The 26,118-nt window shown below is 37.9% G+C and overlaps 1 protein-coding gene across 1 annotated transcript; it reads left to right on the top strand.

Annotated features, from left to right (window-relative positions):
• Nucleotides 1-151: 151 nt before the first annotated feature.
• Nucleotides 152-26,118, top strand: SSR1 (signal sequence receptor subunit 1). The gene is made up of 8 exons (XM_082729804.1): nucleotides 152-340; nucleotides 3,640-3,752; nucleotides 7,434-7,521; nucleotides 8,799-9,061; nucleotides 10,796-10,872; nucleotides 11,654-11,732; nucleotides 13,642-13,735; nucleotides 23,756-26,118. The coding sequence occupies exons 1-8, from the start codon at nucleotides 262-264 to the stop codon at nucleotides 23,821-23,823; spliced, it is 861 nt and encodes a 286-aa protein (XP_082585930.1). The 5' UTR covers nucleotides 152-261; the 3' UTR covers nucleotides 23,824-26,118.

Below are 26,118 nucleotides of genomic sequence, written 5' to 3'. Positions count from 1 at the left end.
CGCAGGAGGCGGACTTTCGGGGGAATGTCGGAAGAGCGCGGCGGCCGGTCACGTGACTCCTGGTGCCGCCCGCGCTCCCCACCCCTCCGACCAAGCAGCCACGTTGGCGGCGTTCCTCGGCCAGAGGAGGGGGCGTGGCAAGGGCCCGTGCGTGATGCGTGCCCCGCCCCCTCCCGGAGCCCGGATGAAGAGTAACGCCATTACCGCCGGAGCCGCGGAGAGCACTGGCGGGCGGTGACTGGACACCGGACCGGCCGCGCCATGAGACTCCTCTCCCGCCTGCTTCTGCTGCTCTTGCTCGTGTTCCCCGCTACGGTCCTGCTCCGCAGTGGCCCTGGAGGTGAGGCGAGGGGGGTGGGCAGCGGGTCTTGGCCGGGAAGAAGCCAGCGACAGCCAAGTTTGAAGCCGGAGGCGGCAGCGGATCCTGGGTCCGTCATCCGCTCCGCCGGCCTCTCCCCACCCCTTCCCCGACCCCCGGCTTGTAGTTGGGGGGTCCCAGCGCGCGCGGGGCGAATCCCCGCTGGGGCCTCCGCCCCTTTCACGCGGAGCGCGGGGCAGTGCCGGGCGACCTTGCTTGGTGGCCGCCCGTAGCCTTGCGTTTCTCTGTCCCGGGACCCGCGCCTGCTGCTGTGGCCGGAGTTGGGGGGTCTTGGGCACAGGGAAGGAGGCGAGTGGGCAGTGGGCACAGCTGCACCCGGAGCGCGCCGCAGCCGTTGTATTTCTTCTGGCCGCCTCCGCTCCACCCCCTCCGCTCTGGGCTGACGTGTCTTTAGCTTCCACGTTGGGAGCCCTCCTTCATTCATTTGCCGAAACCCGTGGTTTCTACACACCTAAACTCCTAGAGCATCTCTTCCCGCTCCCCCTTCGTGGTCCTCTCCCTGCTTATCAGCCCCTGCACCCTGTGTGTTACCAGGAGTCTTCGTTTCAGAAAAACTCCCCATCTTCGCCTGCATTGTCCACCCCTACTCCCAGGCCAGCTGAGGAATTCCTGTTACTTGAGCCCTCGTTTTCCTCCCCCCGCCCTTTTTTTCCTGTAACTGTTTTTTGTTTTGGGGAAGCATCACATTTCCCTGGGGAAGAAACGTCGAATTCGACATTATACGTTTGTTTATTCTTTCCAGCAGTTAATTTGGTGTGAAAATAACTTAACCCGGCGTTAAAGATGGGGAACCTTGTCTTTTTGTCCGGGTTCTGTTACGAACTTCAGCTTTCTAATCTGTAAAAGTCAGTCTGACTAAACGATCACTAGAATTCCTTTCAATCTGTAAGTTTAAGCAAGCTGTGTGAGAATGATACGATATGAATGATCATGGCAGGTATCCACCAGTGCTTTTGCAAAGAAGAGTGAAGGGACTGGTTGCTCTTTAGTGGATAAAAAACCAAGTGAGAGAATTAATCAAATCTCTTAATGAATTCATTTGCAGGCTTAAAGAGGGATTCTTTTTCTTTATGAGTTGCTTGCTGGTTTGTTCTTATTGGCTTTTTTTAAAAAATTGGGGGCTCTTGGGTGGCTCAGGTCATGATCCCAGGGTCCTGGGATTGAGCCCCGCATTGAGCTCCCTGTCTGGCAGGAAGCCTGCTTCTCCCTCTCCCACTCTCTCTGCTTGTGTTCCCTATGTCTCTGTCAAATAAGTAAATCAAATCTTAAAAAAAAAAAAAATTAAAGAAAATTTGACAATTGTACTTAGAATCTAGAATATGTTTTTTCAATTTTGAAAACCTTTTTTTTTTTTTTTTTTTTAAGAAATGTCAATTGTATCTAAACCTAACTGGATAGCTTTAAACATTTTTTTGTGAGGAATGGTCTTCTTTCAAAGGATATTTTTAATTTTTGCAATTGAGAATTGCTAAACTTTCTAGGCACAGAATTGTTACTGATTAATATTAGTATCTACTGAAATGCAGGGTGAAAAGCCGTTGTACATATTGAGAACTCCTGAAATTTAAGTCCAACTTAAAATTATTATGTCAGGATAGGTATTTTTCTTATTGGTTTTACAAAGTGACTTGTAAATTATGAATGCGCTGTCTTTGTGCAACAAACAGTAGAGGCTGTTTTTCAGTTCATGATGTGTGGTTCAGTGTTCTTTAATGTTTTACATAAATCTTAACAGCCGGTAAAAATTCAAGGAACTGGAAAAGGCTTAAAATGCAGAGTCCTTAATATATACTGTTTTTCCTGGGTATTGTAGCATGTACACATGCTTCCTTTCCCACATTTTTTTTCCCCATCTGAATTGCCACATCATCATTCTTTCTGAGAAATGTTGGAAGAGTCAGTAGAACTTTGAAATTTCTTGTCTGAAATAGATTTAATATGACTTATTTAGAGAACTTAAGCCTATAAAATTGTTTCTTGGCCTTAGTTATGCTTAATTTTTCAATGTAAGAGAAATTTTAAAAAGTACTTAAGACATGTTTGGGGGCACCTGCATGGCTCAGTGGGTTAAGCCTCTGCCTTGGGCTCAGGTCATGATCTCAGGGTCCTGGGATCGAGCCCCACATCGGGCTCTCTGCTCAGCAGGGAGCCTGCTTCCCCTCTCTCTCTCTGCCTGCCAAAAAAAAAATGTTTGAAACCATATGCAAAAATAAGTGCATGCTTTCAGTGCTTTCAACCCTGAAGTTACCAGTATAGATTTTATTTTACTAAATGTGCTTTATGCAAGCTAGTTTTTACCGTGGATGACATACAAATATTTGTTCCTTGGACTTACATTGCTATCAAGTTCTAAGAGTTTGAGCTGTAGTTAACTTAAATAACAAATGTTTCTTGCCTAGTTACTGAGATTGCTGTTTTCCTTTAGACCCGAACAGGGTTTTGTTTTTTGTATGGTTAATAACAGGGATTAAATTCTGGAGCTTCTTTCTTTTATTTATTTTGTGAAATTTTATTTTTTTGACAGAGAGCATGCCTGTGTGCACACACAGGCATGTGCGCCCAAGCAGATGGAGGGGCAGAGGGATTGGGAGAAATTAGGCTCCCCTCGCAGTAAGGAGCCTGCTCGGGGGAGGGGCAGCTAGGTAAATGGATGTGGGCCTTGATCCCAGGACCCTAGGACCATGACCTGAGAGCTGAAGGCAGATTCTCAACCAGTTGAGCCAGCCAGGCGCCCCTGGAGTGTCTTAGTTTTAAAACAAACTTACTTGAGGCTTTTTATTCGAGCTTCAAGGCATTTTTAGTTTCAGCAGTTCATTTTCCCCGACAAGTAAGTGCTTTTGAAAATTAAACAGCATTTCCCATGAAAGTTAACATACAGTTTATAAGACTATTTTTCTTTTAATTAATTTATTTATTTGAGAGAGACAGAGAGAGAGAATACACACAAGCAGGGAGGGCAGAGGGTGAGGCAGGCTCCTTACTGAGCAGGGAGCCTGATGTGGGAGTTGAATCCAGGACCCTGAGATCAAGACCTGAGCTGAAGGCAGATGCTTAACGACTGAGCCACCCAGGTGTCCCTGGTAAGACTATTGATAAGAAAAAATCATGAATATTCTAGATGCATTGTAATTTGGCATCTTTCAAGGGAACTAGGAGATTGAATTACTCCAAGGGGAAAGGTGTATTGCCTATACCGGGGACTGAAAAACATCAGTATGCCAGCGGTAAAGCTTAACTTCTAATTTGTGTTTTATTGTTAGGCTCATTAGCTGCAGCTCAGGATCTCACAGAAGATGAAGAAACAGTGGAAGATTCAATAATTGAAGATGAGGATGATGAAGCAGAGGTGGAAGAAGATGAACCCACAGATTTGGTTAGTGTTCTATACATCTATACAGTGTTCTATACAGTGTAATTCATGTTTATATCACTTCTACAATTTATCTTTTTTTTTTTTTTTTTAAAGATTTTATATATTAGGGAGAGGGAGAAGCAGACTCCCTGCTAAGCAGAGAGCCTGAGTTTGGGCTTGATCCCAGGACGCTGGGACCATAACCTGAGCAGAAGGCAGGCGCTTAACCAACTGAGCCACCCAGACGCCCCTAGAATTTATCTTTTTATAGACCAATTTGGGATTAAAAGTCTTGCGTTTAGAGGTTTGTTACTGTGATCAGAATGGATTGAAGTTGGGAGAAACAGGCCAGTGACTGAGGATGGATCATGAATATTTTCTTGCACAAGGAGGGAGGCATGATACAAAGAACAATTAAAGATCATATAGACATGAACCTGAGAGGTAACAGTGGGAATGGCACTGAACCAGTGTTGATAGATTTGGGTAGCGTGCTACTTAGTTTTTTTTACTTTGAGTAGCTTCTCGCTCTAGATCTCATTTTCCTCCTCATTTTTTCCTTCATTGAGTAAGAATATATTTACTGGGTCCCTACTATGTGCTAGGCACTGTTCTTAGTTCTGCAGTAAACAAGCTAGTTATTCTCTCTGCTCTCATGAAGTTTCTGTTCTTAGGGCGGTATATATGTGTTTTGGTGGCAGACAGTGAGGAGCAGGGAGTAAACAGTGTATAAAATGTGCCCTGTGAAGAGGAAGGGGCTTAGAGAAGATCTCTTTTAAAAGTCCAGTTCTGAAATTTTTACTATAAAATTACAGTAAAACAGTAAGAATGTTGGGCTAAAATCAAGATCATTGCAGCATGCTTCTAGCTCATTTTATTTCCTCTCTTGGACTACTATAATTTATCCTGCACAAATTTTTACTCCAGAATCAGTCCTCTTCATGGAATTAGCAACACATTGCCTTCAGTGTCCGAAAACGAAGGGCATCGAGTATGAACTGTATCAAATTTCTACTTCTGAATATATTATTCATTCATCCTTTTTACGTTTTCTTCTTTAAAAAAATAGTGAGTTGTCTGTCTTTACTCTTTCTAAGGCTAGGCCTACCACCTGTGTTCTTGTCCCCATCTCGTCCTGTGGGATTTTGTATTATTTCCTTCTGTAACTTTATTGTTCTTCTCAGTGACTTGATTCTGATAAGCTATGCGTGTATTTCCCTATGCCACTTCATATTTCTCCACTTTAAGTTGCTACACGTTTTTTCGTTACCAGCACGTTGAAAAGAATAAACTGTACCACTTCACATTTGTACTGTGGTTTCATCTGATGTAACCAGTAAAACTGTTCTTGCTAAGTCACCATTGACCTAATTGCGAAATTCCTGGCCTGTTTTTCGTTGTTATCTTGTTTGAGCTCTTGGTAGCATTTGCGGAGTACCCCTTCCTTGAGTTCCTTCGTGTTGGCTTCTGTCCCCCCCTGCCCCTTTAGTTTCCTCTGCCCAATTGCTGCTGCGTGGTCTCTCTACCACCTTTTCTCCCTCTGCTTGGCTCCTTCATGTTAATGACACCGTGGTGTCAACCAGCACCACCTTTTCTCGATTACCTTCAGATCCTATCTCTCTAGGTATTTACCTTCCTGAGCTCCATACCTTTATTTCCAGCTCTCCGCCAAATAGCACCATCTGGATACTCCATTCGTACCTGAAATTTTATATGTTCAAAATGGAATTCAGCTTTTTACCATCCATCCCACCTCTGTAACTATTTTCTGTTTTGATACAGCTCTAGTGATTCAAGCTCTTGCCTTTCTTTTTATCCCACACCCCATTAATCAAATCTTCAGGGTGATTTCTCTGAACCATTTCTCAAGTGTACTCCTTTCTCCTTATTACAGTTTATGATTCCTGCCTTCTTGTCTCTGGTCTCTTTCTATTTGTAGGTCTCTTCTCAAAAGTAGAAATTCACTAACTCTTACTAAATGAATAGTATCATTAAGGATATTTAATATATAACATCAAACAATTGCCCAGTCATCAAACAAATGTTTGTGTGTCTTCTCTTAAGTATATGACCTGGGTTTGAAGAATGTTTAAAGTATAAGACAGTCTTTGCCCTTGAGAAGTCTGTCTATTGAGGGAAAGAGTGTTTTACATAAGTGAGAGAAGCAAAATGCCAGTAAACAGTGCCCTTAAATGGTGCCCTTAAGCATCTCAATTTGTTAAAGACCTGAACACTTCAAGTATATGACGATCTCTGTAATCCTGATTGATGAGTAGAGAAGTGCTGCACCAAGGATTAAAATTTTTAAAAATTTTTAAGGTAATTTTTTTTTAACATTTTATTTATTTGACAGAATGATTTGGGGAAAGAGGCAGAGGGAGGAGGGGAAGCAGGCTCCCCACTGAGCAAATAGCCAGATGCTGGTCTTGTAAGCAGGACCGTGGGATCATGACTAGAGCTGAAGGCAGACGCTTAACCAACTGAGCGCCCAGGCGCCCTAAGGGTTAAATTTTTACATTAAAGTTTGTTTATATTTTTTAACTACTGTATGAAGATAGAATTTACATATCATACCATTAACCTGTTTTAAACATAAAATTCAACAATCTACAGTAAATGTACCAAGTTGAGCAGCTCTGAATTTTAGGACCTTTCCATCATCCATCCCAATGTGATCCTGCTCACTTTTTTTTTAAACCACTTCTTCCAGGGCACCTAGATGGCTCAGTTGGTTAAGTGGCTGCCTTTGGCTCTGGTCATGATCCCAGGGTCTGGGATGGAGCCTCACATTGAGCTCCCTGCTCAGCGGAGAGCCTGCTTCTCCTTCTCCCTCTGCCTGTTGCTCTGCCTACTTGTACTATCTCTCTGTCATCTAAATAAATAAAATCTTTAACAAAAAAAAAAATAATAATAATAAAACCACTTCTTCCAAGTTGTGACATCTTCTCACAGGAAAATTGTTTTATTAATTTGGGATGATGACAAGGTTGTCTAGAACAGAAGTCAGCAAAATGGCTGCAGGCTAGGTCTAGTTGTTCTTATTGTTGTACATACGGTCTGTGGCTGCTTTCATACTGAAGCCTCAGAGTTGACCAGAGGGACCTCATGGTTCCCAGAGCCAAAAATATTTGATATCTGGGCCCTTGGGTTGGTGCTGCTTTCAGAGTCCTATTTCCTTCACCCTTGTGGGAAGATGGGGGGGGGGGTGGGGAGACTGAGTTTGAGACTTTTTCCTGTGAGGCGCTATTCCTGACATTTAAACTGAGAGGGAAAATAAATACTGTTTAACTTGTGAATTAAGTGTTCCTCTGAAAGATGCTGTTTTTAAAATTTTTTCAAACTTGACAGATAAAAGTTTACCAACCCATGTTCAAGAACCTTATAGTTCGGAAGTGTGGTTTGAGTACCTGCAGCCTTGGTATTTCCTGGGTGCTTTTAGAAATAGGGTTTCAGGCTTTCCCTGGAACTGAATCAGAGCTGCATAAAAGCCCCAGGGGACTGGTATGCATATTATTCTTAGAGATGACGACTATGGAAGTTTTTATGCTAACTGATAAGATACACTGAAATCCATACCACTCCTAATCCCTAATCCCAGCAAAGCTTGGGAGAAGCAATATTTTGTCCCAAATCTAGTGAAGTCGTTACTTTTAAATGATGTATTTTCCTCCAAAATTATCTTTTCAATGTTGTTTTTGTTAGGCTGAAGATAAAGAGGAAGAAGATGTATCTGGTGAACCTGAAGCTTCACCAAGTGCAGATACAACTATCCTGTTTGTGAAAGGAGAAGGTAATAGGGAAATGTTAGTTTTAACTCAGACATGGGAATTTTTCAGATGACAAGCTCACTTTTTGGGGGAAGCATTAGTACTGTTTAAAATCTTTATTCATTTTCCTCTTTCTTACAAGTATGGTATAAATACATATTTGAAAAAAATCCTCTTACATGTGTGATTACCCATATCCATAAGGTAGTATTCCTGGCAATTAAACTAAGGGGGAAATTAAGTAGTATCTCTTTTAATTAGAAGTTAAATATTCTTTTGGAAGATACTGTTTTTAAACTTTTTCAAACTGCCACAGTAAACTGACTCATATCTTGAGTGTATAAATATTAGTGAAATATTAAATCTGTATAGTTAGACCTGGATTAGAGCCTAGTTTCATTAAAAGAAAACATAATGTCTTATATTTATGGGGAGCTATAAACCAATACTGTTCTCAGTATTTTGTGTGCATTCACTTTATCTTAACAGAAACTGTATCAGGATAGTTACTGTTAAATTGAGATTTAGAGAGATGTAGAACAGGTCCAGAGTTACTGCTCTGTTAAATAGATTATAAAAATGGATTCAGATGTGTCTGTCCCAAAGCCTCTGCTAACTGGGTAAAACTCAGTTCTGTAGGCCACATATAATTATTGAAGAATTTTCTTTTTGATGTTATTATCTTGGTCTTCTCAAGTTTTTGTTTTATTCCCACATATATTCAAATTTTATGCCTACAAAAAGTATGATTTGATTAAGAGATTTCCCCTCTTTTTTTATAGCTTCCTCATTGGGTTGTTACTTCATATTTTGTGTTTTGATTGATTGCTTAAAATGGTATGGGTTACCTGGTTAATTTTATTTTTTCAATATTTTAAAAGATACTACAGTTTTCAGGTGGACCTCTTAGACTTACCTTTCTGTCATTCTTTTCTTGTCTGCACAGATAACAGATATAAGTTGGAGGTGACTTCAAGACAAGTAGTCCCACTGCAAGTTAATCTGACTACTAAAAATACACAGCTCTTTCTTTGACCACATAGCGTGGAAGTGATGTAGTCTAACATATAGATTCTGTGTTCAGTTATGAAGTTGGAGTGCTAGAGTACAGAGAAGCGTTCCAGTTTATACACCAACTGTAATCAGTTACTAGTTAGTAGGAAACTGGGGTGCTCTACTGAAAAGGTTCTGAAACCACATCCATTTGTAGGAAAGTTTGCTCAGATCCTTAGTTATGTCTACTTATTTTGTGTGCTTTGAATGTTTTCTAATCTTCTGGTTTCCTTTTTTTGTTTCTTAGATTTTCCAGCAAATAACATTGTGAAGTTCCTAGTTGGCTTTACAAACAAGGGTACAGAAGATTTTATTGTTGAATCCTTAGATGCCTCATTCCGTTATCCTCAGGACTACCAGTTTTATATCCAGAATTTCACAGCTCTTCCTCTGAACACTGTAGTGCCACCCCAGAGACAGGCAACTTTTGAATACTCCTTCATTCCTGCAGAGCCCATGGGTGGACGACCCTTTGGTTTAGTCATCAATCTGAACTACAAAGATTTGAATGTAAGGCCTGCTAAACATTTTTTTTTTTTTAAGTTACAGATGGATGAGAACAATTGACATTGTTAAATGAATACTCTTATATTTATTCATTCAGGCACCTATTTATGGTTGGAGCTGAGATGGACAACAGGGAGGCAAAAATAATTTGGTCATAGTTGTCTTCAGGTCTAGAATTCAGCAAGGCAGATAGATATGAACAGGTGATAGCCCAGCATAACTGAATCAGACTAGAGATAGGTAGTAGCCTGTAGTAGCAAAGAGGGTGTGACTTGAGCTTGAGCTTATTAACAGGACAGTAAGCCACACAGTGGAGTCTACTTCTTACTAAGATGGTAAAATATATAGAGTAATTTGTTTTGTACCTCCGTTCATTGCTTCTATTTTTCCCATTTTACTGCTTTAATTTTAAGTCTTAAGGGCTTTCTGTAAATTTTTCCATCATTTTATATACTCGTAGATAAAAATATAATTAAATATTTTTAGGATAGAACAGTGAGGTTTATGGTTTATGAGAACCAAATAGTCTTATACAAGCTCTGTTGTCTTTTTTGTGGTTTTTAATATATATATAGTATGTCCAATGAATGAATGAGAGAATCCCACTAGAATTTTATTGCTGGGAGTTGACCTCTAGGTGCCAGCTATTACATCCTTCAGATGAGAGCACATTTAAACCATTCCCTTCTCAAAAAGTTCTCAGAGAAGGAAATTCATTCTTTCTTGGAAGTTTACTCAACCTTTTTCTTCACGTAGTGTTAACATGTTTAGTCATGTCTAAGGTAAATCTCTCATGTTGCAATTAAGTTTTCTTTTGTTTTTAAATTAGTGGGTTTTTCATCCTTCAAAATAATATATTATTCTTCCTCAACATTATAGTTATGCAGTTTGAATAATTATATATTTTATCTTGTTTTCAAGCAGAATTAAGCTTAATCCAACAGACACGTTGCAGTTTTAGTACCATTTTGAATGTTAGTTTATATCAATGTATTCTGATTCTTGGAATTGTCATTGGAGCAATGCAGGTAGAAAGATTTTGAAGTAAAACTTATATTATTACAGTTTAGCAGTAAGTGACAGTTCTGAAGAGTACTGCCTTTGTGTGAAGCATCAAACACTGGAAATAGCTATCTATGTATTATCCCACTGATTCTTGTATTTGAAAACAAGTTGTGCTGAACTGACAAATTGTTCCAAGACTGCAACAGAAAAATATTTTGATACTGAAAATTACATTTATTGTAAATTGATTTCCAGTCCATTATAAATTTAGAGCATGGATTTGACTTCTGTTCAAGTCTAGTTCTTAAAATCTGCTACTGCAGCTGCTACTATATACGTTTTCATACTCTTCCCTTCTTTTTTGGAGGATTATACTCAGCAGAAGTTATGGCTTCTAGTTTATGGGTATTTATGGGCTTTCTTTCTATCTGTGCATTTTATCCCCTTTTTATTTTAGTTCCCTGGTTTCTCACACATTTCCCCTTTCCCACCTTCACAAAAGCAGAGGACAACTTTAGCAAAGAAGGAGGCATTTTTTATTTTGTGGAAGAAAGTAATATTATAATGTTGAGTCTGAATTACTTGTATAGTGCAATTACATGTGACTTTTGAGTCCTACTGACCTAAGTGATGAGAAGGCTGTTTTATATCTTTTAGGGTAACAGTTTTCAGAAATCTTATAATTTTCTATTTTTTTTCAATGCCGTTGACATTTTTGTGATTTATTAATAGGGCAATGTATTCCAAGATGCTGTCTTCAATCAAACAGTTACAATTATTGAAAGAGAGGATGGGTTGGATGGAGAAACGTAAGTGAAATTTGCAGTTTGTAGATCTTGATCTCACAGGGCAGGCCTGGAAGGCTTGCTCCTGTCAACTTTTGTTTTAATAATGAAAATAGACCAAACTAAGATTCCTGTGAAATCCTGCTTATGTAAATCTGTATTTTAGGATTTTATATTTTATAACTATTAATAATGAGTTAAGAAAGATAATAGAAAATGACCAAAATTGTTTTAAAAAGGTAGTTGGCTTTCTGAATGTCCCTTCTTTCTAAATTCCTATCTACCTCATGCTCATGAGCTGATCACCAGCATCATCTAAGTTACATACCTCTTCAATTGCTGTTAAAAATATAAACTAGATGTTCTCTTAGAAACTATGTTCTTGAAGGATAATGAGTCATTTGCCACTGTATACCCAAATATGTAGTTGACCAAAAGCAGTTTTTAAGTTAAATTATGCAAAATAATTTAATATTTGAGGGAGACAAAACCTAATGCAGTTATTTTAACTGAGCTTGAGCTTGAGTGTAATAAATTGTAATTTTATTTATTTTAGATCATATAATTGCTTTTTTTGACCAGTTGTTCTTAAAGATAAATCTGTGAAACTTACTACCTAGACTTAAGTAGAATATAAAATATTTTTTTCCTTTGCTCTACAGTTATTTGGAAAGCATATATTGTGTTAGAATTTTAGTTGTGATTACAGCTATGGTATTGTTTGAGTTAAAGCAGGATTGTAGTTTTAATTAGTTGTGATGTTTCTTAAGAATTAAAGCTAGTTTGCTTTTTCCTTTTATATCAGAATCTTTATGTATATGTTCCTTGCTGGTCTTGGGCTCTTGGTTGTTGTTGGCCTTCATCAACTCCTGGAATCTAGAAAGGTAATTCTAGATGAGTGACTCTTACAGCCATACTTTAAAAGCTGTTACCGTACTAAGTATAATCTGGTTATTTGTGGCTTTTTGCTCTCAACTGTGGGTTTGTGCATTTACAGGTTTATTGCACCTTTTTTAAAATAAAACCTAAAGATGAGATCTTGGATACGTGACTTGTGTCTGTTCAGACTTCCATACACAAATGTATTAGGGTCTTTTGGCTACATCTTCCAGAATAATCTTTACTTTCATATTGTAATTCTAAATTATGTTAGAATTTTCTTTTCTTTTTTTTTTTTTTTTTTTAAAGATTTTATTTATTTATTTGACAGACAGAGATCACAAGTAGGCAGAGAGGCAGGCAGAGAGAGAGAGAGAGAGAGAAAGAGGGAAGCAGGCTTCCTGCGGAGCAGAGAGCCCGATGCGGGGCTCGATCCCAGGACCCTGAGATCATGACCCGAGCCAAAGGCAGCAGCCCAAACCACTGAGCCACCCAGGCGCCCCTATGTTAGAATTTTCATTCCTTAAACTCAGACATAAGATTTCATTGTTCTATTTGTTTTTTCATGAATGCTTCTATGCCTTTAAGCAGCACAGCTTTTACATTTGCCTTAATACTATTAACTCTAGGAATAATTTCCAGTTAGCAATTAATTGAGGCTTTTCATTTGAAAAAGAAAGAATGAATTTGGCCGTATTCCATCAAACTTCTGCTTTCTTGTTAGGGTAGTAAAGTGGCAGCACTAATGGACCTGCCATAATCCTGGTTTCTCTTTCACTGTGTCTTTATCTGTCCTCCCTGCAAAGAAAACAGAATAGCCCATGTTCCTCTCAATAGAAACTATAACAAGATTTGTTTCAAAATTTGTATTAAGTACTTTAAAAGAGAAATACTTAGTGCTCAAGTATTACTTTCCATAACTTTCTTTACCTCATTTTCATAGTAGCATTTTTGCTATAAATTCGTGTTAGATACAAGGACATCTCCAGTTTTTTTGTTTGTTTGTTTTAGGGGGGTTTTTTGTTTGTTTTCATTTGAATGAAGCCAGTTTTTAGTTACTTTTCATGTATTCATGTAGTCCAGTTTTGGATGATATACCTAATACTCTTACATAAATGATTAGGTTTGTTGTTTAAGAGCAAGACTGAAGAAGGAATTGAATCACTTTCTCCCTAGTAGTTTTTTGTTTGTTTGTTTTTTTAAGTTTTATTTATTTATATGACAGCCAGAGATCACAAGTAGGCAAAGAGGGAAGCAGAGAGAGAGGGGAAAGCAGGCTCCCTGCTGAGCAGAGAGCCTGATGCGGGGCTCCATCCCAGGACCCTGGGATGCAGACCTGAGCCGAAGGCAGAGGCTTTAACCCACTGAGCCACCCAGGTGCCCGATCTCCCTAGTAGTTTTGATGCAAATACTCCAGGAACAAAGTTTGAGGTTGTTAGCTTAAATGAGATTTAAAATTTTTGTTTTATCTGTGCCAATTGTTTGTGTTTAGTTAGCTAACAGTGCAGAAATCTACCTGCCTGCGTGCAGCATTCCAGTAATTATCTTGAATTTTGTTGGATGTTAAGATAAATTTATGATTTGATTCCTAACGGGAGAGAAAAATCACTGTATAAATAGAAGTTCTTAGTCGGTCCACCAGCCCACAGACATACAAAGTTTTATAGCAGAGGAAATGTCCTTTAAAACCTGAAAATAAATCATTGTTATGAAGTTTTATTCCTTATCATCTATTCTTTATAATTGGAGTTAGGCATGAATTTATCCTTCTAATTAATAAAATACTTGACTAGGAATATGTTTTGAAGAGGACATATTTGTTAAGATATTTAAATTAGGTAACAATACACTTTCTTAAAAATTATAGTGACCATTATAATAGAACTCCTTTAAAATGTTTTTATGCTCTTTTAGCGCAAGAGACCCTTACAGAAGGTAGAGATGGGTACATCAAGTCAGAATGATGTTGACATGAGTTGGATTCCTCAGGAAACTTTGAATCAGATCAGTAAGTACTCAAAACTTAGCTGGAAAAATTTTCTCTTAAATACAAATTAAGTATTTTAGGTATCAAAATGCTTGGTCAATGCTACTTAACACTCATCTTTTTCATTACTTGTATAGAATCAAGTGTAATATTAATAAACACTTTAAAATTTTATTCTGAGTAGTATTTTTAAGCTTTAATTTAGAATGCTTCCAAATCAGCAGTTTTATATACAAATGTGTGAATTGTATGTATTCCTAATCCTTTCCTATCTCTTTTTTTCTGTTGCTTCAGTGCAGAGTAGAAGAGGTGAGGCAATTAAATTTTTTAATGGTGTTTGCTACATATAGTACTGGATTTTGTATAGCATATGAATACTTCACAGGAAGTTTAATGAGTAATAGAAGAGTTTTCTAGCACTGTATTTATTAGAAAAACTAACTACTAACTGCCCACTGTAGTTTGAAAGAATAAAACTGAAACATTGCTTGGTAGTTTATCTAACATATATTTCAGTTTCATTATGTATGTGATTACTTAAAATACTAATGTTTATGAAAGAATGAAAGACTTTTTTCCTCCAATTGTCAATGGACTGTTGTTGTTTTATAAAATTTCTTTATTTACGTTAGAGAGTGAGCAAGTAAGCTAGTGCAGGAAGGGGGCAGAGGGAGAGAGAATCTCAAGCCAACTCTTTGCTGACATGGAGCCTGATGTGGGGCTCAGTCTCACGACCCTGACATCATAACCTGAGCTGAAACCAAGAGTCTGTTGCTCATCTGACGATGCCACCCAGGGGCCCTGTAAATGGACTTCTAAGAAACATTCATTATAAGAGTACTATGGCTTCGTATTAAAAACATTAATAAATAGTACAGAAATGAAAAACTGAGATCACCTCCTGTCTACACTAATTGCATTTTCTATAAATAATAGGTGTTCATTATTCTAAGTATTTTCTTTACATTTACCAGTACGTATGTCCGTTGTTTGTGAATATTTTATACAAATGACATTGTATTGCATACACTGTTCTACTTTCTGAGTTTTCATGTCTTGGATTTTTTTTTTTTTTTTTTAGGATTTTATTTATTTATTAGACAGAGATCACAAGTAGGCAGAGGGGCAGGCGGGGGGGGGGCAGGCTCCCCACTGAGCAGAGAGCCCAGTGCGTGGGGCTTAATCCCAGGACCCTGGGATCATGACCCAAGCCGAAGGCAGAGCTTTAACCCACTGAGTCACCCAGGCGCCCCTTGAATTTTTTTTTATGGTAGTGCTTTATTTACCTCATTCTTTTTAATAACTGGATAGTATTCCTTTATCTTAATGTGTCATGATAAGTTAAACCTATTCTGTATTGAAGGATATTTAGTATTTCCAGTTTTTCTTTCTTAAATTAAAACTATAATGAACATTTTTATATAAAAATTTATGGGATAATTTATCATTTTTTAATTGAGTTGGTTGACATATAACAGATTCACATGCACAGTGTAATGATTCAGTATTTGTATATATTATAAAATAATCACCACAGTAAATCTGTTACCACACATAGTTAAAAAACTTTTTTTTTTTTTAGAATTTACTTGAATGCATGCTCACAGGCAGGGGGAGGGGCAGAGAGAGTGGGAGAAGCCGACTCACCACTGAACAGGGTCTCCAACTCGGGGCTCTATCACAGGATCTGGGATCATGACCCTTAACTGACTGAGCCACGTGGGCACCCCAAATCTTTTTTTTTTTTTTCTTGTAACAAGAACTTTTAAGATCTACCCTCTTAGCAAACTTTCAAATACATAGTGCAGTATTAAAAACTATAGACGTCGTGATATCCATTATACCCCCATGACTTAGTTATTTTATAGCAGGAAGTTTTGTACCTTTTGACCTCCTTCTCCCCTTTCACCCACCCCTGTACCTGGGATACATAATTCCTTGAAAGTAAAATGGTTGGGTCTAAGGTTACATACATTTTTATTTTTATTTTAATGAAAAGTCCTATTTCCCTTTCAAAAGATAATTTATATTCTCAGCAGTGCACAATATTGCCTGTTTCTTTTTCATTCTCACCAATCTTAAGTATTTGTTTTTAAAGATTTTATTTATTCATTTGAGGGAGAAAGTGAGAGGGGATAAGGTCAGAGGGAGAAGCAGACTCCCCGTGGAGCAGGGAGCCCAGTGCAGGATACGATCCCGGGATTCTGGGATCATGACCTGAGCCAAAGGCAGTCGATTGATCAACTGAGCCACCCAGTTGCCCACCAGGCTTAGGTATTAAGTATTATCAAATGTTTTAATTTGGCCGTATGGTACGAAATGTTGTCTTTCATACAGTTAATAAGGTTTGACTTCTTTACACATATATATTGGCCACTTAGTATCTGTTTTCTTGTGAATGGGCAGTTCATGTCCTCTCCAGGGTTATGAAGTGAATTGTTTTATTGTTACTTTCAGGGAGCTTTCTCTGTTGAAACATAATTATGATATGGTAGTTCCTTTTTTAGAAGTGGGTACAAAGCAGTAACAGCATAGGAGGGAGGGGCCTTTGTTCTCTAGGAGAGAGTAGGGGAGTCATTCATGAAAGTGGACTTTTGACCAGAGTCTTAAGAAGTTAGGTGAGAAGGAGTCTTCAGTTTTATGTACCAGGCTAAGGACTTGGCTTTTCTTCTTGATAAAAGGGAGCCATCAGATACTTTGAAGCAGAGAATTAAATTCATATTTTTTTAAAAAAATTATTATAGTTTTGTGGTGTATGGTTTAGCAAGCATAGCAAGCAGGAGCCACTAAAAGTTGGGATACCAGTTAGATGATTTCAATATAGCATCTGAGAAATCTTTAGGGCCTAAGCTAAAGTAGTAGTGATGTGGAGGAAAAGAAACTAGAAAGGTTTTTCAGGATTGGAGCAGATTGGGCTTTGGGTGGCTTTTTGGATGTTTGAGGGAGGAAGGAGGGAAGAGTTAGAGTTTTAGGCATCTGGATAGAAGATGATCCTGTTAGGGAATACGAGAAGAGTGGCACAGTGCATGAGGGGAGAGGAATTAGAACTAGGTCTGTTGATCGTGAGGAGCCCTGATAAGGATGTCCAGTAAGCATTTGAAAGTTGTATTTAGAGCAGAGGTGTATCAGGATTTGGAGACATTGATGGGGCACCTGGCTGGCTTAGTCTGTGGAGTGGGATTGTAAATTCAAACCCCGCTTTGAGTGTAGAGACTATTTAAAATTAATTTAAAAGATTTGGAGACATTGGGACATACAGCGTAAGTGGTAGCTGAGATCCCATGAAATAATTTATCTTCAAATTTAAATCTTTGCTGTTTAAGGACAAGTTTTCCATATTATCCTGATACGGATAGCAAAATATGGAATTAGGTTGTAGGGTAAACTGTGGTCTCTTTATAATGCATCAGAATTACTTATGTAGTCTGGTATGTTTAAAATAAGGGTTCTTCATGAATAACTAAATTTTAAATATCTTACACAGAATTGTTTGAAATGTTGAAAAGCATTAAAAGTCACAATTGAAAAGTAAAGTCACTATAAGCTGTGGAGCCATCCCTCCCAAAGAATTTCTGCATGACAAATGGATTGTGGGTAGGCGAGTGGTTTTATAGTATCTTTCTCCCTGACATTGTTGTTCATGAACTTAAAGCTGAGAATTATTACACTTACAGAGTGTTTGTATTTATGATGGTATTTTCATTAGCAGGTATCAGGTGTTTAGTCTGTCATAATACTGTGCTGTGTTCTCAGTGGGCATGTTGAAAAGAAGAATATTACTGTTTTTTTCAGAGTTTATATTTCCACCTGAGGAAAATAAAGCACATTTATGAAATATTTGAGTAATCAGAGATGGTATCTGATATGTGATAGAGTGAATTATATGGACAACTTCTAAGTTAGGAAAGGGGACCATATTAGGATCTAGGGAGGCCTTGTTGAAGGACTGTTTAGCACCTCCTTATACTGGGCATTCTAGAACACTCTGCAAGGTGAGGTGCTGTCTCTATTTACTGATGGGAAATTGCTACTGAGAAAAAATAACCTGCTAAGATCCTCAGCTGGATTGTCACATTCTGAAGCCCATGTGCTTTCCCAGGAAGACTTAAGACTCAAAGAAGGATAGCGTTAAAGTCCCTAAATGTTTTTTAATGGTACTGGTCTTTCTTGCTCAAAATCTGATTTTGTTTTAGGTCCATGTCTTAACCACCAAAGATACTTGTATTATTCCTTTTTCCATTTACATGAAACCCCTCATTTTGGAAAAACTTCATAAACAACAGTGAAACTTCTGAACAGCATTGATATAATCTGATTTTCCAGTTAGGAAGATGAAAGTTTTTATCAAAATCGGGGTTGTGATTCATTGCCCTCTACAGACTTATTGAGAGGCATGTTATCTATAAATTGTTACTAGAATTTGAAAATAGGTGGAAAGCATGTCACACTCTCATACATAATCAGTCCTTTTTCACCATTACTATTAGCAAAGCCTGGGAGCTAAGAGGTGCTAGTTGGAGCCTCATCCTGTGAAATCAAAGGAGTCCTGAGACCATTTCAGAAATTGGGTGTACAGTGACTCTTAATGATAAAAAACAAACGGAGGGTTGATGAAGGGCGGTGGTGAGGGACAGGTTAGATGGCAGATGGCCATTAAGGAGGGCACTTGTGATGAGCCCTGGGTGTTCTATGTAAGTAATGAATCACTGAACTCTACTCCAGGAGCCAGTATTGTTCTATATGTTAACTACCTAAAATTTAGGTTTAAAATATACATGTATATTACTTTGAATAAAAGAAAAATATCTTCAAAATTGGGAACACAAAAGTTAAGAAGGAAGAAGGGTATAAAAAAATACATGTGATTAGTAAAAACATGATTATTTACCCCCCCCTTTTAAAGTAGTCTCTACACCCAACATGGGGGTTGAACTCACAACCCTGAGATCAAGAGTCCAATGCCTTATTTATTTATTTATTTGACAGAGTAGGCAGAGAAGCAGGCAGAGAGAGAGGAGGAAGCAGGCTCCCCACTGAGCAGAGAGCCCGATGTGGGACTCGATCCCAGGACCCTGGGATCCTGGCCTGAGCCACAGACAGAGGCCTTAACCCACCAAGCCACCCAGGCGCCCCGAGTCCAGTGCTCTTTTTGCTCAGTCAGTCAGGCATTCTAATTATTTGCTCTCTTAGAGTTAATTTTTTTTTTTTACAGTGCCACACTACTTCCAAAAAAATTCTGATTTGCAAAGAAATAACTCCCTTCCTGGTAGAAATAACATCACATTTAAAGAGTAATGAATTATTTTATATATTAATAAATAATCATGTCAAAATTTCTTCAGTGGTTTCATAAATATCATTTACAGCTGTTTTTCCAATATGGGACAATGCATTGCACCTGGTAGCTCTGTCTTAAGTACCCCCCCCCCAACCTTTTTTTTAAGTCCCTTTTAATTTATAACAGTTCAAAAAGGTTGGCTTTTCGACCTGTGGCAAGTGGCTTCTCATACTTTAATATGTGTAAAGATCATTTGAAAATCCTGCTGTGATGCAGGTTCAGGTAAAGTTTCAGATTGGTGCAACACCAAATGGTGTTTCTAACAGGCTCCCAGATGGTGCCAGTGCTGCTGGACCTAGTTATCACCCTGAAGGATGAGACTCGAGAAAGTCCCATGTTCCCGATTTCTCTGATTGTTTTCTCTTGATGCCTTTTAGTTAAAATTTCTTTAACTTGGAAGATAAATCTATAGGTTTGATTAGATTGAATCATTTTTGTTTCATAGCATATATCATGAGTACTTCTCCCTGATCACATCAAGAGACAGTCTCTGATTGTCCCACCATTAGTGATCCTGAATTGAGCACTAGATTAGGGTAGGAGCCACATGACGTTCCCATGTAACCAGGAAAGGGAAGTGGTTTTGCTTGTAACCTTGAAGTTATCTCTGTGGCATTACTTTGGAATCACACAGATCCCCAGTTCAAACCATTCACCAGCTTCAATCCTTTCATGAATCAGTGTTTCAGAAGTTGTGTTGATTTTTTAATGAAATTTCTTTAATTTTTACTAACTGCCATTCTTTTGTGAAGTAGAGCTCTCCATCAACTGGGGCTTTTTGGTTACATTATAGAAAGCAGTTACTGTTAGAAGAGGAGGATAAGTGCTTAATTTCCCTTTACTTTCCAATTTTCAAAGAGTTAACTTAAAAACCGCCCAATGTGACAAAAGAGTTTTTCTAATTTTCTCTTGTTTTTTGATTATCATGTACCAACTTAGTTTTTCATAGAATCAGTATATTTTAGCTTTATTCTTTTTTTCATGCTCAGATTGTTACAGTTTTGACTGCTGGCTGCCTTTCTATGCTTTATCTCAACCAAAGGGCTGAGATGGGTTTACCAGTTGCCTTTTTTGAACCACCTCCATTCTCACCCTTTGGATCTTTGAATGATCCCTTCCTTGCTGGCTCATCAAGATAATCCAGACATTTTGTGTTCCATGCTCTAGGCATGGAACAAGCTGTTTCTCCAAGGACTCCTGGATGATACTAGAAATGAAAATCTAGGCTTTAGGAATGTCACTGATACTGGGTGACATTTTTTCTAGGCCTGTTCTGTGAACTGAGCTAGAAAATACATATATTTTCAAACCCTGAAATCATACTGATATTTGCAGTTCAACTTAAAAAATACTTTTCTCAAAACTGTAGCACTCAAGAACCACCTGGCCAGCTTCTTACCCTTGCTAGGCCTCACCCCCTAGAATTTCCAGTCAAGTAGGTCTGGGTGAGGCCCAAGGATTTGCATATCTATTTTCTCAGGTGATTTTTGAGGCTGCTGGTCCAGACCATACTTTGAGAACCACCTTCGAACATGGTTTTCTCAGAGTAAAGGGGTTGAGCCAAATTAAAGATAATTTAGGAAAAAATAGCCCTATCTTTCAAAGATAAGACATGTGCTTTTCATATTTGAGGACAGAATGGAGAAAACCAAGAGAAAATTTAAAAATAATGAAACAGGAGGTGTGTGCATGGTAGTGGAAGTCTCTCAGGCTTCCAGGAATATTGGAGGGGGGCGGGTAGTGTGAGGACAGACAGGTTTCAGGGGCCACTGTTTAATTTGGCAAGAGATTTTTCTCGTCTCCATCTCACTCATCAGAATGTAAAGAAAGGAGGGGTGGTTTGAAACGATTTGAGCCTGCTACAAATACATTTTCTCCTGATATGTTGTGCATTTCAGATTAGGGTGCTTCTGTTTCCCTCAAGTCTTTTTAACTGTAAATGACAGGTTAGGTGCTATTAATAGAAAATTATAGGTCCTTTGTTTAATACTAGTGTTTTTTTTTTTTTAATATTTTATTTATTTATTTGACAGAGGGAGATCACAAGTAGGCAGAGAGGCAGGCAGAGAGAGAGAGGAGGAAGCAGGCTCCCTGCCGAGCAGAGAGCCCGATGCGGGACTCGATCCCAGGACCCTGAGATCATGACCTGAGCCGAAGGCAGCGGCTCAACCCACTGAGCCACCCAGGTGCCCAATACTAGTGTTTTAAATGTATACGTAAGGCAACCTGATCAGAAACTTAGAAAGATGAAGTCTTTCATGTAATTTGACTTTCTTTTAATTTGGGGATCCATTAGAAAGCTTGTAATTTTTATATCATTAATTTAAGAAATTGATCTGACAGCTATTTATGTAATATGACTCCCCCAGGTGTAGTAGGAAATGGGATAGATTGTGCAGTCTGAGAAGGGGTTGGTGAGGGCAGGTTTAGGTTTCTGCTGACGTTTTGCCTTTGTCTTTTTAAAAAAGAAAAAAGTTGCAGCTTTGCCACAATTAGGTGGTTTTCTATAACACCTTTCTTTTTAAATAAGGACAGCTGGGGCGTTTTCAGATCTGCCCCATTTACTGAATCTCATTAACATCATTTCCAGTGTTTTTTGTTCTTTCAGTTAAGTGATTTCTTATTTCATATAGTTTTAATCTTTGCTCTTAAAAGTTGAAGTATTTTGACCTTAAATAATATATTAGGTTTTTGGGTTTTTTAAGTATTTTTTTAAGGTTTTTGGTGGGGCAGGTGGTAAGAGGGGGTTGTTTTTTTTCTTGGGCTGAAAAGCATTACACACATCAGTTACTGTTTTTTGCTGAAGTAAGATAAAATGCTGCTTTCTAGGCCCTTGAGGAATTTGGAGCCATTATCCCAAAAGCCGAATGACTCTAGAATGCTGTCTTACTCTGTTGCTCATGTATCTGCTTCTTAACTTGGCTGTGCTGGGCTGGTGGAGGTTTTTAGATTTCTTGTTAAGGTAGGCAGAGTTGGCTGCCTTACTAGAGTCCAGTTGGGGTGTTGAAACAGGCATTAAAGGTCCTTTGTGGCACTTTTTCATGTGTTCTATTGAAGACCCTGCCGCAGATGGTTGAAATTGTTGTGAAGTGCTGATTACTGACTTAAGTTTGCATAGTAACCACTACATTCACACAGAGGGCTGTTTGATTCCAAAGTCCTTTTTTGGGGCATCTGGGTGTCTCAGTCAGTTAAGCATCCGCTTTTGACTTGGGTCATGATCTCAGGGTCCTGGAATCGAGCCCCACATCAGGCTTCCTGCTCACCGGGGAGTCTGCTTCTCCCTCTCCCTCTGCTGCTCCCCTGCTTGTGCTCTTGCTCTCTCAAAGACATAATTAATCTTAAAAAAATAAAGAACATTTTGAGGAGTGCCTGAGTTGGTTAAGCGTCCAGCTGTTGATCTCAGCTCAGGTCTTTATCTCAGGGTCCAGAGTTTGAGCCCCACATGGAGCCTACTTAAATAAATAAAGCTCAAAGATAATATTCAGCATATTGTTTATCTTAAAATATTATCTAATAATTGGTCAGTTGCATAAAGGCAGTAGTTTTAGTCTAATCTTTCTGAAATCTGATGAAAGTTGCAGGCTTTTTCCATCAGAAAAATGCTTCTATGCTCAGTTTTGGGTGAGTTGAGACCCCCCCCCCCCAAACACTTCATTAACTAACCTATCTTAATAAAGTATCGGGGTCAGTTTTCCTATGATTTGCAGACTCAGTATTTCATAGTCATTAAAGCATATTTTTGAAAAGGAATTTAGCTGCTAAGTATTCTTGATAGACATTTACTATATATTTTTATATTACAGTTTTGGGATCTGGCAATTTTAGAAAAATTAAGATCCTCTAGGTAAATTTTTTTTCATACCATTGTTCATGAAATGCTTACAAAATAAACTCCATACTTTGGTGTTAAATATTTTTTCCAGCCCTTCATTTTTTTTTTTTTTTAAGCTGGAAAAATAATTTTAGTTTGTAACTTGTACCACGAAGGGTCTTACTTCCTAATATGTAAAGTGCTCCTAGAAATTAAAAAAGTAGTGGTCAGAGAAGAAGATAGCCTTACTTAAAGAAACATACAGGTGACTCCTCTTACTGGATCAAAGTAAAAACTCACCACCAATTTTAGCTTTTGTTTAATAGAACCCACTAGGAAGATAATGTAAGGAGATAAAGAGAAAAAAGTGTATATACAAAGAAGGCTTACGTTTGCAGGACGGTTTTGATACTGATCTTCTAAAAATTTCCTTTAACCTGCTATTCGTTGCAGCTAAATTTGTGGAATTGCCAAAAATTAGCAAACTGCATGGCTTAATTTGTAGGCAGTATAGGTGTTTTTAAGCTGCAAATTTCGTACCTTTGACACTATCTCTAAAGCACGTACTTACACATGTATAAACATTAAATTGTTGAATTTAAGATTTTGCTTGGTTGCTTAAATATTCCAGTAACCAAGAGGAGACTTTTTCCCACCCTGGTCACAAAAAAGTTTTGTTTGAATTGAGTTACTTCTTGAAGGATTATTTTAAAAGTTAGTTTAACAACCTGTACTACACAAGAGGCATTTATACTAGGGTGTTTTTGCATGTGTGTTCTTTTGTTTCTTTGTAAACTTAGTGGTAAAGTTGAAGGAAAATGCTTTTTAAAGGTCTTTTGCATCCATCATATTTACAATAAGCAAGTTAAAACTTTCTCTTTTCTTCCAGATAAAGCTTCACCAAGAAGGTTGCCCAGGAAACGGGCACAGAAGAGATCAGTGGGATCTGATGAGTAAATGTTCCTTTGTGCAACAATTCAGTCTTTACTTAACCTGCCCTAATGTTTTTCGGCCTGATGGGAATTAGTGCAGAGAAGCCATATCACCATAGAAGGCAACTACTACTTATGTGTGGACTGAGCAATCAGAGTCTGTGGCGATAATATTACTGAAAATGCACTGCATTCATTTTTCTAAAGTAACAAATTTGGTTTTTTTAAGCCATTAAAATCTATGTGTGTGCGTGTGTATGTATGTGAGCAGTTGGTGTTACCAGAATCATTGTTGAACTACCTGAAGCCTGCCTTTAGAATACTAAATATAATGCTGTTGTGTCTCTTTTTGACATTTTCTGGTACTTCCCCCCCCCCCCCCCGCCAAAACTCAATGAATATTTGTCCAATATGATTGTAAATGTCCTGCCTTAGATTGTTTTAAAGAAAATAGTTCGTTTCTCTTTGAGAATTGCTCAAATCCAGTTGATGGAGCAAATTAGTATTCTTGTTGTTGCTGTTTTACAACTAGTATTCTAAAGGCACAAACAGGAGTAGCTGCTTTTTAGCAATAGAATTGTTTTGGTATTTTGCTGCTGTTTACCATAATGCGCACCTTCAGAAAACTTCCCAAATGAGTCCAAGGAATTTGGGGATTTCTAGCAACAAAATTGTGAAGCATGAGAATTCTGCTGATTTTGATATATAAAATCCACCCCTTTTTCTTTTTTTACTTTTTTTTTTAAGAAAATGGTACATTTGTGGGACCTGAGTTGTGTTATCCATTGTTTTTCTTTCTGATCCACTTAGGTTTTTTTGTTTTTTTAAGAGATCATATTTTTCCCTTAATAGGAGTATCTTGCTTGAAAAAAAATTGCCTTGGTCTATAGACTAAGCAAAAAGTCAGTTTATAGGGGCAGAGATATATTACAAGTAATACTAATCTGTAAAAAAAAAAAAAAGGAATTGGATATTTTTTTAAGTAGTTAACCATTTGGTTTTTATCTAATATTTTTGGGTAATTTGTTCAGAAAACCTTTTTTAAATAAATCTGAAGAATTCCAAAATTTTAAGCACTTAAGATCTCAGTACCAAAATTAGATTGGACTTTGTAAAATCCTATTAGAGTCACTCTTGTCCCAGGTAGTAAATGAAGTTTGGCATTATTGTCAGACTGGATAAAGAGTAAAGTAAAATAGTGTGAACAGATAAGAGGCTTTTCCCCTCTGTCTTTAAGCCATATTCTCCCACATATATTTTGTAAAGAAATGGTAAATGAAATTCTAGTGGCTGTTTAATTCCTGATCTGTCTTTAATACAATGGATTTACCCCTCCTGCCCTCTTCTTTATAATCCCTGCCCATTCCCACACGAAACAACAGCAAAACAAGACACACAAACAAAAAAATCTTACCAAGTTCTTTAAGTATTTAAACATCTGAGCCAAAGCCTATGACAATAGAATAGAAGTTATTGTTGTATAGTTGTTAATCACTTCGCAAGTAGGGGCTAAGGTGTCAAATTCTCTATATTGGCATTGCTGAACTATAAACTTTCTATATCTGTAATATAAAGTGTTTTGAGTTTTTAATTGGGCTGTATGATCAGTAGCTTATTTTGAAAAAGCTCTATGAGCTGTAAAAACTGCATGTTTTTTTGTTTAATGTAATATAGGAGACCCTCCACCTTCTCAAGGAATATATTTCAAAACATTGTTTTGTGAATTCCTAAGTTTTTGAAACTCCTAGAACCATAATGCAGTGAGGTGTAATTACAAAATTTAAATGGTTTCTAGACAGTTTCATTGACTACTTGGTGGTACTGAGGCAGTGGCAAAGCCACTGAGGTACAGGTGCCAGCCCTTCTGATTCCTAAGTAATTTGCCTTACATGCTAGCCTTTCCGCTGCTGAGGTTCAGATTAGTACCTCAGAAGTTATTTGTCATGTTGTTTCGTTTTTTAGCATTGATTGGGAACAGTTGAAAACTCTTAAATCCTCAGCTGCCAGGGTCTTCTATAGTATCAGTATGTGTTTAGCAGAAAACTAACTCCATAATGAATGGAATTCAATTCCACACATGGTTTGTTCAAGCACACTTAATAAGTAGCCTATTTTTTAAATGTCTTTTTTAAATGTAAATATTTGGATGAAGTTTTTAAAGTTTGTTTTGATATATTCATTTGCTACACCAACCATGGTTTCAGAACTTACCTTTTGAGCAAATTGGTTTCAGAATCTGTAAAATGAACCAAGAATCTTGTGTACCAAACCTGTCACGCAGACATGTGAGAATAATGTGTTCATAAAGCATGGATCTTGC

Source organism: Mustela nivalis (genome assembly GCF_964662115.1).
Source record: "Mustela nivalis genome assembly, chromosome: 5".
NCBI lineage: Eukaryota > Metazoa > Chordata > Mammalia > Carnivora > Mustelidae > Mustela > Mustela nivalis.
This window is presented reverse-complemented; position numbering and strand designations above follow the sequence as displayed.